Raw genomic sequence first — 13,431 nt, 5'->3', positions numbered from 1 at the left:
GCTTGTGAGCTCTTTACAGCCGGCACCTGCTTCGCGTTCTGCCCATGTTCAGTACCTAGCACAACAGAGTTCTGGTCCACGAGTGGGGTCCCTAGGTGTTATTGCACTACCAATAAACAATAACGTGGGTGCCCTCTGCCTTGGCACCCGGCACCAGGGGTCGGGCGGGGAGACCTGGCTGCTGCTTTGAAGTTTTTAAATATAGTTGATGTATTAATTTGCTATTTTTACACCAACAAGAGGAGAGACGAGAAAACAAATGAGCAAGGTTCCATGGCTCCGGTTCACAAAGCCCATAACCATGTGCTTCGTGCCACACCTGTTCAGGTTAAAGATAGACAGGTACTTAAGTGTTGTCCTGGACTGGGGAGCTTGCCTGAATCAGGGCCTGTATGAACCAGTCCTGATTTGTCCAACAAAACCTGAAGAAGGGCTCGGGGTAGCTTGAAGCTTGCCTCTCACCAGCAGAAGTTGGCCCAATAAAAGAGATTACCTCCCTCACCTGTCTCTCTAAAGCCCTTTAAGCACCCCAAGGCAGAGACATCCAAGTAGCTGTTTGTGGTCAGCACAGGTGCTGGCTCCACCCCTGGTTTCCAGCTGCAAAATTCCATTAAAAGTTGAAAATACATGCCTTTCCTACTACCCCTTTCCCATGAAAACAATCGCACTGGCTGTCAGAGAGATGTCATGCACGCAAGGGGAGGTGGCCAATGTGGTTGAGGGTGGAAGGGGAGGTTTTCCACAGGACACACATGCTGTTAAGATGGGAATGTTTCAGAACCCCTGCCCCGAGAATAAACAAAATACAGCTGAAAGGATAAAGCAAAACAGAGAGCTAATCCAAACTGCCTGGTATTTTCAGATGCTGGCATGTCACCTTCAAGCGATAGCTAGAGTCGTGCTGCTTGTTTCTGATCAGGAAAGTTCATAAGGAACTAAGCAATCGATCCAAGTCCAGTGTTCTAACAGCGACAGGGGACATTACTTAACAATCCTTTCCAAAGGTCACCTTTATCCCAGGCTCCCAAAGACCCTGCTGAAGAGCAAGGCTGTCAGTAATTACTGTTATCTGTATTACAGGGGCACTGAGAGGCACAGAGCTCGCTGCTGCCAAGTACTGTGCAGACGCACTGTGAGAGACAGTCGCTGCCCCAAAGAAGTTACACTCTAAAGAGACACGCAGGGAGAAAGAGGGTTAGTATGATTCCATTTCACAAAGGGGAGTCACAGCCCGAAGCAAGCGGTGAAGTGGCGGGGCCAGGGGCATGTGAGCAGTGTGAGAACTGGGAACTGAAGCTAGACCTCCAAGCCCCGGGCCCATGGCTTAGCCACGAGCCCATCCTTCTCCTGTTTGCTTCTGGGGGGTGATGGAGACATGCATGGCCAGTGCTACTCATCCCTTCTCATTATAGCTCCTGCTCCTCCCCCAGAGCCTTTGGGTTTTTTTAAATGAAAGAGAAGGACCAAGAGAAGGTAAATGGGTTGTGATTGCTGTTTGCCATGTTCTGGTATCAGAAGCAACCGCGGAGTCCTAAGCGTTCTACTTTCTCTGTCAGGAGGAGTGCATCCTTCGTAGCCCAGGCCAGCAAGTTAGACAGTTTAATGGCATCACGTAAAATGTACTGGATTAAATTCGACTGTCTGTAATAGCTCATTCTCTGCAAAAAGCAAGCCTGTCACACAAGACGTGTCGGAATTAGAGCAAGGAAGAACTGGGGTGGGCAGGGGATACCATGTGTCCCCTCTGGGGCTGAACGGAGAGGGTACCTCATACAGTTTTGGAGCAATAACTGGGACTAATTGGTTTAACTGAGTGATGGTGGCTGCGACACAGGGCTTTAGATGGGTGTAGGCATAGGAACGGGGGCTCTGAGGGCACTGGGGGAACTCCCTCCCTTGGCAAGAAAGCACTGAGACAAGCTGACAAACAGAGAAATGCCGCGTTGTGCATAGACACAAAGTCCACTGTCCTGAGACAGAGAGCTGCTGAGGCCAGGGGGCTGCTTTGGGAGGCTACCGCTGGTGCGTGAATTTGAGTGTTGAGTGCTTGGGGAGCGCTGCATGCCCTGAACCCTACGATGGCAGCCACTGGGATCAGCCAATTTCACACATTCCACGAAAATACATTAACTGCAGATTAAAGGGCTGAACTTTCCTTTTCTAAACGGGATTTATTTTAAATTGAATCACGTTGAACCAGGACTTTTAACAGTCGAGTTAGTGGCTGGGGTGAGCCCAGTTCAGCGCCTTCATCTAGTCAGCAGCACACCCTGCTTAAAGCCCAGGTCTCAGAACATGCCAGACGGCTGGTGCCGAGATGTGTGACACCAAATCTCCCGTCTCCCCCCGGGGCCCGTCAGACAATGTGACCCTGGTGATGAAACCAATCATTCCAGCCCCTATCCTGGTCCATCCTGGGACTGCTTCCCCTTTGTGTTTTAGTTAACTCAGTTACTTAAGGGACAGGTGCTGGGCTGCCAGCCCTGGAGACTGAATCTTACCTCTCCAACACGCACAGCCCACCAAGCATCCCCTGTCCACTGCCCTGCAAAGGAGCCCTGACATGCCCAGATGTGCCCATGTCCGCCCCACTCCCAGTCGAGAGGCCCAGCCCCACCCGTAAAGGCAGGCTTGCTGAGCTAGAGAGACCTGAACCGGTGTCGCTGCCAGGAGGTGAGGCTGTTTGACAGCTGAAGAGTCTGTGCCCAGGCACCTGGTAATGGTCAGGAGCAGCGTGGGAATATCTCACTTGATCAGACTGAAATAGCAGTTCCACGGGCCTGGGTAACTGTTACCCGCCTTGCCACTGCAGCAGCTGTGCGTCCCTGCCAGTGCTGACCTGGGCTCAGGACCTGGCCCCTTCCCTTCAGGGGAGAACAAAGACATCTGGTCCAGCTCTGGGCTCTCAATCACACCAGCTCCACAATGGACCTTGCAGTGCCAGGGTAGGGTTTGTGCTTTTCCGGGTTCATTTCCAATCCAGCGCCTACAGAGACACGGGGCTCACACAGCGATTGATTCTGTACAAACCCCTTCCTGAGTCTGCCTGGCAGACGGGACACTGTGCTCCTGCCAGCCAGGCCCAGTCTGTGAATTCCTTGCTCCTCTTGCTGGTGGGATGGCCACGTAAGCAGACAGCGAGCTGGTTTAACCAGTGACCAATAAAGCAAAGAGCAAGGGAATAAGTGGGAGTCGCTGACTGTGAGTGATCCCATGGCACTGAGCCTCTGCCCCCTTCCCCCTCCCCCGGACGGTCCTATGCCAGCAGTGTCTGGCAGCATTTGCGGGGAGGGGGATGGCAATAGGGACTTTGTAGGAGGGTCCAGTTATCTTCCTCCATAGTTTTAAAGTGCGTCTGGCAGGGGATAGGTGAGCAGCATCCAGAGAGGGGGCTGGATTCCCCCAGGAGCAGGGAAACGTCCCCTGTCAAGCCAAACACCACACATGGGAGAGTCACTCCCCACTCAGCACCCTCACTCCGGGACGACCTGTGGCTAAGACGTACAAAGGACTCATGGCGGGTAATGAAATACAGCTCAGGCTTTAATAAAATACCCCACTTATATACAGACACTCCCCCACACACACACATCACTGTTTCACATTAAGGTAATTGCAGGACACTGGGTACTTAGTGGGACACAGAAGCCAGTGAGCCCCAGGGTGCGGGTACGTGCCAGCCTTTCTGCCATGCGCCCTCTCTTTGTCTCCTAACCTAGTGGCCCCACAAACAGCCTCTGCCCTCCATGGGGCGCTGTCTGAGGAATCCTCCAGAGAGCACATGCAGGAGCGAGCGTCCTGTGGCCCAGAGAATGCCAATCTCCTTCTCACCCCATACGGCAAGGGGCGGCAGCAAAACCAGGCTGTGCCCTCAACAGCGCTGGCACGACCCGCAGGGGAAATGGCCACGCTTTCTGGAGGCTCCTGCCTGCCACGCGCTGATTCCCAGGCCCCGCGGCCGAGCCATCTGCACATTGGCACGGTCTGTAACGTAGGCAGCAGCTCTCCTGCACGAGCCAGACAGGAGCACCCCTGGCCAAGCGAGCAGGAGCTGGGCTGGGCTGGGCTGGGCTCCAGACAGAGTCACCCTCTGCAGACCTAGCAAGGAGAGCGCCCTGGAAAGGGCTTGTGCTAAGCCAGTATCTGCTGACTCAGGTTCCAGGTCTGGCACTGGGACCCAGAGACATGGGGGAGCCTCTGCTCCTGGGACATGTCACATGTCGTGTGCATAAATACCCAAGTTCCTTCCTTCTATAAAGCTTTCTTATCCTGTTGGCTCAGGACCTGGGCGACGCAGTAGGGGATGAGGCCGGCAGCAGCCACGGGCACGGCCGCGCTCTTGCAGAAGGACAGGACGTAAAACAGCAACTCCACCTTGGTGGGAGGCTTGAAGGAGTCGAAGAGGTGCAGGACGAGGAGCGAGGCCGCGATACAGCTCAGGCGGAAGGGCAGCTGCTGGCCCATCTTCCCTTTGCAGCTCTCCAGGTACATCTGGGAGTTGAGGGCCAGCCCCAGCCCAAACAGGATGCCCAGATTCCTGAGGAGGCCGGCGAAGGGGGTGGTGTCAATGTGGACCCACTCCGGCCGGTCACACCACCTCTTGGCTTTCTCCAGGGTCCACAGCAGGTCAACGCCGAGAGCCTTCAGCAGCAGGTAGAACCCCAGGGCGAAGCTGAACAGGACGAGGGTGGTGCCCAGGTACCGCCGGAGACTGGCGCTGTAGATGGAGGGGATGTGCCGGAAAGCTTCAGCCACTGCCATGCCTGCAGGGAACAGAGCGTGAGAGGAGAAAGAACCCGTCAGAGTGAGGAAACTGGTGCGCAGAGATGGAGCCGCAGAGGCAGCCACAGGGCTCCCAAGACAATCAGGGGCTGGACAGCTGTGGTGGAGTTTCACTCCCGAGAACAGCTGCCCCAAGGGGCTTCACAGCATCATCACAGAGCTGACTAACGACTCTCTGCACTGCCACCTCCCTGGGAATGATTCAGGTGGCAGTGCCCACTGTGGGCACAGAGAGGCAATCTTAACCCCCCATCCCTCTCTAGGCTAAGAGCCCCTCCTCCTAGTGCCAGGCCCTCTGTGCCCACACCTCCAGACAGTGCTGGCTGGCAGTAAAACCTGCCAGTGACTGGAACTAGCCGGCTAATGTTCCGTCTGGCTCAGCCAGGTTACTGCATTTCAGAGCCTGGGGAATAAGGGCTTTCCAAAGGCATGTGCCTCGGGCACGCGGTCTGGGACTACAAATGCAATCATACAATCATAGACTTTAAGGTGAGAAGGGACCATTTTGATTGTCTAGTCTGACCTGCCTCTCACCCACCCCCTCCTGTATCAACCCCCTAACCTATGCCTGAGCTACTGAAGTCCTCAAATTGTGGTTTAAAGACTTCAAGGTGCTGAGAATCCTCCAGCAAGTGACGCGTGCCCCACGCTGCAGAGGGGCAGTGCAGCGTAGTGCGGCGCAGTGCAGCGCAGTGCGGCCTAGCCACAGCGTACACCTCAGGGTCTGTCCTGTGATATTTCACTCGATGCAATGCACTGCCCAGGACACAGGCTATGTAACTGGAGAGCGTTCAGAGAAGGGTCACGAGAATGAGGAAAGGCTTAGAAGACCGGCTGGATAGAGAGAGACTCAGGGAGCTCGATCTATCTACAGTCGTTTGAAAGAGCAGGTTTAGGGGTGACTTGACCAGTCTATAAGCACCTACATGGGGAACAAATACTCGATAACAGGCTCAGTACAGCAGACAAAGGTCTAACATGATCCAATGGCTGGAAGTTGAAGCGAGACAAGTGCAGACTGGAAATAAGGCGTACGTTTCTCATGGTGGCAGTAATTAACCACGGGAACAATTTGCCCAGGGTCGCAGTGGATTCTCCCTCACTGGCAATGTTTACATCTAGATTGGATGTTTTTCAAGAGACCGGCTCTAGTTCAAAAGGAAGGACTGTGGGGCAGTCCCATGCCCTGTGTTACTCAGGGGATCAGACTCGAGCACAACAGTCCCTCCTGGCCGTGGCGTCTATGAACAGCTGGCGGGTGGCCCCTGCGCCCATTGCTCAGAGTGACAGTAACCGTGCGGTTTGTACAGGGAGAGGCGACGGTGCACACGATCACTGACCTGAGATGACCCCTGCGATGACTTGGTGAGGAAAATGGGCAGCAATGAAGACTCGAGACAAACAGACGCAGACCTGGACGGCCCAGAATCCTGCCCACAGCGCTGTCCGCAAGAACCTGCCGCAGAGAGACATTCTGGTTAGACGCAAAGGTCAGCGGAGCGCGGCTCTGCGCAAGGCCACGCTGAGGCTTTCCCTCAGGGGAGCAGGGAGGCTGAGAACTCAGGCGTCTCTCCCGGCTGGTAGTGGCTGAAGTTCCAGCAGGTGGAGAAGAGGGAGGGGCACGTTATAAAGCCCTGAATGCCAGTCCCAGAATGGAAAGTGGCATTAAACACCCCTGTGGGGTGACTAGAGGTTCAGAACCAGGGATTTGCCTCTGCCATGACCCAGGGAAAGCGTAAACCTCCAGGAGGGGCCCCAAAGCGCTTGGAGCTGGCCTCCCTCCGCTCTCACTGACAGCAACTGCAAAACTCCCACTGACGTCAGGGGGGCAGAGCTCCTCTGATCACCCCACTCCCCTAAACCCGTCGTGGCCTCATCCAAAGACTCCCATCAACTTCAGCAGGCGTTGGATAGGTTTTAGTCCAGGCCCTTCACTTCCTTCCCAGCCACTGCACCAGGCATCCAGTCTAGGGGAGGCATGAGATGCGATTCTCTTTATCTAGGGGTTAGCTGGCTCGGCGGCCAGTGGGATTCGTGCTCCTGCAGTTATTCAACCCCTTCTAAAACCCTGTGTCTGTGTGTGCGTTGGGGTGTATGAGCCTGTAGCGCTGCCGGCCTCCTGCAGCAGTGAATTCCACAGCTCCACTGCACGCTGCATGAAGACTCATTTCCTTTGGTTCAAAATGCACCTCCCTCTGGCCTCAGGGCACACCACTGACCCGGCAGACACAGGAGCGCAAGAGTCTGAATGCTGCTTACTGGTCTTTAATCGTCGGCTGCTTCTTCCCCAGAGCAATGGACAGAATGGCTGTCACCATCACATAGTAAACTCCTGCAGAGCCCATCGCATGGCCGGAGGGACTCCCTGGGGGAGAGAAAACACCCGCGTTACACCTTGCCCTGGCCACTGACAGCAACCTCCTTCCGGGTGCCTAGAGCGCTGGGATCACCCAGACTAAAGGCCAAGAGGCTGCCTCAGCCCAGCCCAGCACAACTCCCTGCGCAGGGCGCTAGGGAGTTGACGGGGAGGGGCAGGCCCAGAGGGAATCCCCCATGCGAGGCACTGGAGAGGGGTGTCCTTACCAGAACCAGGGGTGTGTAGGAGGGAAAAGGAAGTCGCTCAGCAAGGGGAGGGACCCCGCAGCGCTAGCATGAGGCCAGGGGGGCTCTACAAGATTCCTCAGGGTCTGTGGCCCCGCCACTGACAGGCCCAGCTCCCCACAGACACCATAATGGTGATCCTGCCCGAGTCCTTGGCACATATGCAGAGAGAGCCTCCCTCTATGTATTAACCCGCCCACTGGTCCCCTGCAGAGACCAGCCCAGCACGCCACAGTCGTAGGCCCTGTCCTCACGGCATGCTCAAGCCCGTTTCCCCCCGTCCCCCGGTGCGTGTTCACACATCCACACCCCGCTATCAGCACCACCCGGCGAGGCAGCCACCGCGCTTGGGGCTAGCGGGCAGACCACCCGGTCCCCGTTATCCACTGTTGCCGAAGGCTACAGAAAGAGCATCAGTGGTAGAGGCGGCATTAGGCTGCAAGGATCCTATGCTGACGACTACCCGGCTTTCTGCTCTAGCCACAGACCGCTCCGTAGGGAGACGCAGCTCAGCAGGCAGAGGGAATTGATAGTCACATAGCACTGGAGAGACAAGGCAGGGGAGGCAACGGCTTCTATTGGACCAACTTCTGTTGGGGAGAGAGACAAGCTGTCGAGCTACACAGAGCTCTTCTTCGGGTCTTCGTCTTCAAAAGGGCTCTGCGTAGCTCGAGACCTCGTCTCTCGCCAACAGACGTTGGCGCAACAAAAGGTATTACACACACACACACACACACACACACACACACACACACGCACACCCCTTATCTCTCTAATATCCTGGGACAGACACAGCTACAACACTGCGTACACAGCGCTGGAACAGTCCATCCAGTAGAGCAGTAGTGAACGTGTGTGAGCTCCCGTGCGCAGGTGTATGTGTATACACACACACACAACAGCTGGCATGAACAAAGCCCCAGTGGTTGCAATATACACAGGATGCCTCTGATCTGGGCCTGAGCCTGCACCACGCTGGCTTCCTACTGAGTTTTGCAACAAGCTTCTAATTCCAGCATAGGTCAAGGGTCCCCCTGCAAACAAAATTGGCACAGGTACTGGGCTAGTCCACGCTTTTTCTGGAAGGAAAGGCTGCCTCTCTCCTGGGCCGGGCAGACAGCCCTTGTCACGCAGGGGAAGGTATTTGTTCTTAATCTCAGTAGCTGTAGGGTCGGCCCAAAGGTTTCTTCTACAGAGCTAAGTTTAGTCTAAGGCAGGTTTTGCATACGCTGGCTTGTTTCACTCCAGCACCAAGGCGAGATTGGCCCACCCCTAACTGCTGACAGGGCAAAAACTGCACTTCCAAAGTCTCCCTTTCCCCAGCAAACAGGAAATGCTTAAGGACAGCGGCTGCGTCCAACGCTCAACCTAGTGCTAAACCACTTTGCTCAGCGGCAGCCCTGGGCTCTAGGGCCCCATATTTCTAGGGTGACCAGATGTCCCGATTTTATAGGGACAGTCCCGATTTTTGGGTCTTTTGCTTATATTGGCTCCTATTACCCCCCACTCCCTGTCCTGATTTTTCACACTTGCTGTCTTGTCACCCTACATATTTCCTTTCTTTGAAGGGCTGTCCAAGGGCTTGTCTACACTGTGACACTCAGGAAAATTCATCCAGATTAACTAAACAGGTGAGTTTAAAATGAATTAGTTACACTGCATTAAGCCCCTGTGTGGACACTCTCATTCAGAATGAAAAGTTGCCTGCGTTCAATTTAATTTAATTAATTTTGAAAGTCAATTAAGTTTAAATGCTCATTCAGAATTAGTTTATGTCAATTTACTTCCAAAATTAACTAAATGTAACTGAATTAAGGTGATTTAATTCTGAATGGGAGTGTCCACCCAGGGTTTAATGCAGGTTAACTCATTCAAGTGCTTTGGAGGACAGGATTAGAATGCAAAACTATCTTGAGAAACTGGAGAATTGGTCTGAAGTCAATGAGGTGAAATTCAGTAAAGACGTGTGAAGTTCTGCGTTTGGGAAGGAAAAGACAAATGCAAAATGGGGAATAACTCGCTGGCAGCAATACTGCGGAAAAAGATCAGGGGGTCAGAGTGAGCAGCAATGTGATGCTGTTGTGAAAAAGGCAAATGTAATTCTTGGATGTATTAACAGGAGTGTTGTATGCACAGGATGACCATGCGTCCCGTTTTGGCTGGGACAGTCCCTTTTTTTAAAGTCCCGTCCTGGCCATCCCGGCTTTTTTGGGACTTGATCAATTGGCAAGAGCCAATGGGACAAATGCCCAATTTTGTCAAAAAAGGGAGGTGTGGTGTGGCGGAACATGGGGGGGGGGGGAGCGGGGATGCCGGATCCACGGGGGGGGAGAGGCAGGGCTCCACTGGGGGAGCTGGCACGGTTCCAGCGACCAACAACAGTCTCACTGGAGGCAGGGTGGGAGCAGGGCCGCCCAGAGGATTCAGGGGACCTGGGGCAAAGCAATTTTGGGGGCCCCTTCCATAAAAAAAAGTTGCAATACTATAGAATATTATATTCTCGTGGGGGCCCCTGTGGGGCCCAGGGCCTGGGGCAAATTGCCCCACTTGCCCCCCCTCTCTGGGTAGCCCTGGGCGGGAGGCTCGGGCCAGCCCCACGCAGTGTCCCGTTTTCCCTTTGGGAAATATGGTCACCCTACGTATGTAGGACACGGGAGGTAATTGTCCTGCATTACTTGGCACCAGGAGTTCTCAGCAGAAGCACTGTGTCCAGTTTTGGGCACCACACTTCAAGAAAGATGTGAATGAATTGGAGAGACCCCAGAGCAGAGCAACAAAAATGATCAGAGGTTTAGAAAAAGAACTAGAGAAGTTCCTGGAGGACAGGTCCATCAATGGCTATTAGCCAGGCTGGGCAGGGATGGTGTCCCTAGCCTCTGTTTTCCAGAAGCTGGGAATGGGCGACAGGGGATGGATCACTTGATGATTCCTGTTCTATTCATTCCCTCTGGGCGCCTGGCATTGGCCACTGTCGGTAGACAGGATACTGGGCTAGATGGACCTTTGGTCTGACCCAGAGTGGCCGTTCTGATGTTCTAGAAGACCTGATCTATGAGGAAAAGTTGAAAGAATTGGGCATGTTTAGTGTAGAGAAGAGAAGGCTGAGGGGGGACCTGGAAACAGTCTTCACATATGTAAAAGGATGTAGGCAGAGGACAGTAGTTCTCTGTGTCCCTCGCGGGTGGCACAAGAAGTAGGTGGCTTAGTTTGCAGCCAGGGAGATTTAGGGTGGACATTAGAAAAACATGTCTAACCGGGATAGTTAAGCAGCGGAGCAGGTTAGGACATCCCCTGCCCTTCTTGCCGGTGGGTCCCTCCACGCTGATAAATGCCCACCCCATGCCCTGCTGCTGCAGTGGAAGATGCCTCCCCTCCTTGTGTATAATGTGGAGCATGATTCTGCCAAATTACTCCTCTCTCTAGAGGTGTCTCACCTGGGCCGGTCTCACAGGTGAGGGGGAACTGCTGGATCACAGGGGTGGAGGCGTTGCCGTAGTAATCGGTCTCCCGGACCCACCAGTAGGGTCTCTGCCCAAAGAGAATCCTGAAACACAAGAATAAAAGTGGCTCTCGTTGCCTCGGGCCCACGAGCAGGAAAGCAAGGACACAGCTCAGGGTGGGGCCGGGGCTGCAAGAATCGGGGATCCTCAGTTCCAGGCCAGTTGTCTGTAGGCACGACTCCAGTCTGAGCTTGGGGACACAGCTGGCTTCCGCTCTGTGCATACAGGCACCTGCACATGCTGCACGTTTACCCAGGCGCCAACTCCCCCCTTTCCTTGATGGTGCAGCAGGGCACAGGAGACGTTCAATCTGCTTCTCCCCGGGCGTGAACCAGAGATACAACATGTGCCTCATGCTGGCTGACCCACCACCCCCCAGCCCAGCCCACCACATGCCCTCCTTGTCTCCAGAGGCAACTCCATCACCACCAATCTCACCCTTTCCCCGATGGGGCAGAGCCCCATGGTTACAGCAAGTCTGGAGAAGAGCAATCGCCATCGGTGTGGCACCTAGGACCAGATGGATGACACCCAGAGCTGGGGCCAGCTCCCGTGCTCACTCACACGCCGGGCTCATGCCCCATGCATTCTCCCTGCCGCTTTCTGTCATAAGCTATACAAAGATTCACGTGGCTTTAAAAGGGGTTAAGATTTTAGATGGGACCCATCAACCTCAAAGGACTTTTTGTATTACAGAAGGGGAAACTGAGGCTACCTTGCCCATATCACACCGTAGGTCAGCAGCATCTCCGTGTCCCAGGTAAGCCCCGTAGCCCTGCACCACACAGCCTCTCACAGGAAAATAAAAGCAGTTAAACGTAAGCCCCTAAATCTGTGTGCTGCCGAGCTGAAGGAACTTGTCTTTGGAAAGCTCCAACTTGGAGCCACCCTGAACCCACTTGGTAGGTGCCCACTTCACAGCCGAACAACCCTCAGCAAGCCGGGCATGTGCAGGGCAAGCAGCAGGAACGGGACCAGCACAGGCAACTCACCACTTAAAGACCAGGTTGAGCCAGTCCCCGATCACGGCCACCCAGATCAGCTTGACGCCCACGGCCTCGCAGAGGTGGAACCAGATGGGGAAGAGGATGAAGAAGGTGTTTCTGAGGTCGGCAGCGAAGGAGATGAAGAGGAACCAGTCCTGGGAGCCCTGGTAATGCTCCTGCAGGTAGCGAGTCGCCTGGATCCCCATGTCATGCAGGACGTTCATGCCGGCCTCCATTCTCCTTTTCTTTCAACACTTCAGTCTCAGCTGGGAGTGCCGTGTGATTTCGGTCTCTGATGAGACTGCACTGCTCTGGGCTGCTCACTGCCTGGCTTTATACCCTGCCGGACTCCTGTTCGCAGCCTGTAAGTTGCTGGCTCCCACACTGATCTTTGGACCCAAAACACTTTTGCCAAAACCCCCATTGATCAAAGGTGCATCACCGGGGGGGTTGATCCAAACATGTTTAGAGCAATTTACGTAAAAGAGGCTGACAAAACAGCCTGCTGTTTGCCATCCACTGACCTGAGGGCACCGTTAACCCTTTGCAGCACCAGGCTACTGGCTACGGTACAAAAATACCCTAGGAAAAATCACACGGGTTTGTTTTAAACTGAACCCAGCCTGTGCCGTGCACAATTCCTGCTGCCTCCTGACGGTCGCTTGCAAACCACAATAGTACCGTTCATTTTTTAAATTACGAGTGTCAAGAACACTATTTGAACAGAGCCCGAAGGACTGATAGTCACGCGGGTGGCACAACGCACAGCGCGCTCAGAGCTCCAGTGGGGTCACTTTGGCATTTACTGGAGTGTAGCGGGGTCACGCAGGCCCTTGGTTGGGCTGCGCACTTTGGAGAGAGGTGTCACCGTAGCGTGGGCTTGATTCTCAGCTGCATTTGTGGGAGCAGGATGAAAGCCGAGAGCTGGGTAAGGATAGATGGGCACCTTTAGGGCATTTGCACTACCCTGTAATTTAACTGGGAACTGGGCCAGACTCTGCTTACTGGGCCAGTATCCCCCTAAAGTCCAGAAGGACCTGCCAATGGTGCTAGACAGTCAGGCTTCCCCAGTGATTGGCCTGTGGTCGTGCTTTTCTAGAGACACTTTGCTGGGCTTTGTGTGGCCTCAAAGGAACTTCGGCGTCCAGGTACCCTAGACCCCAGACACTCTTGGCTCAGTAAGTCCCTCGCTTCCCGCTTGCCCAGCGCACAACGGAGGAGGAGGAGGACACAGGGCTGCACTCCCACAGGAGGGTCCGCCTTGCGTAGGGCCCGATCCTGCTCCCACTGCAGGCGGTAGTAAAACTCCCATGCGCCGCAGTGGGGTCGCCCTTGCTGACACCAGCTCTGAATCTGGCCTCACTCTCTAGCTTGCTACATTCAGAGCTGAACTTCCCAGGGTAGAAGAGACGCCCAGAGAAACAACCAATTCGATTCTACTCCTAATCACAAATCCCATGCTGCCAGCTCTGCATCTGCCCTGGGCCTTGGCATCCTGCAAAAGCGCCCGGTCTGCCCCACTTGATGCAGCGACAAAGACTATGAGACATGCAGCCCTTGAA

At 54.5% G+C, this 13,431-nt stretch overlaps 1 protein-coding gene across 1 annotated transcript; it reads right to left on the bottom strand.

Annotated features, from left to right (window-relative positions):
- Positions 1 to 3,520: 3,520 nt before the first annotated feature.
- On the bottom strand, positions 3,521 to 12,197 carry LOC117869211 (glucose-6-phosphatase-like). The gene is made up of 5 exons (XM_034755850.1): positions 11,876 to 12,197; positions 10,818 to 10,927; positions 7,042 to 7,147; positions 6,123 to 6,238; positions 3,521 to 4,763 (listed from the first exon to the last, which is right to left on the bottom strand). The coding sequence occupies exons 1-5, from the start codon at positions 12,103 to 12,105 to the stop codon at positions 4,252 to 4,254; spliced, it is 1,074 nt and encodes a 357-aa protein (XP_034611741.1). The 5' UTR covers positions 12,106 to 12,197; the 3' UTR covers positions 3,521 to 4,251.
- Positions 12,198 to 13,431: the final 1,234 nt, after the last annotated feature.

This window comes from Trachemys scripta, chromosome 23 (genome assembly GCF_013100865.1).
Source record: "Trachemys scripta elegans isolate TJP31775 chromosome 23, CAS_Tse_1.0, whole genome shotgun sequence".
Lineage (NCBI taxonomy): Eukaryota > Metazoa > Chordata > Testudines > Emydidae > Trachemys > Trachemys scripta.
The sequence above is the reverse complement of the archived record's forward strand: the minus strand, read 5'-3'. Positions and strand labels throughout refer to the sequence as shown.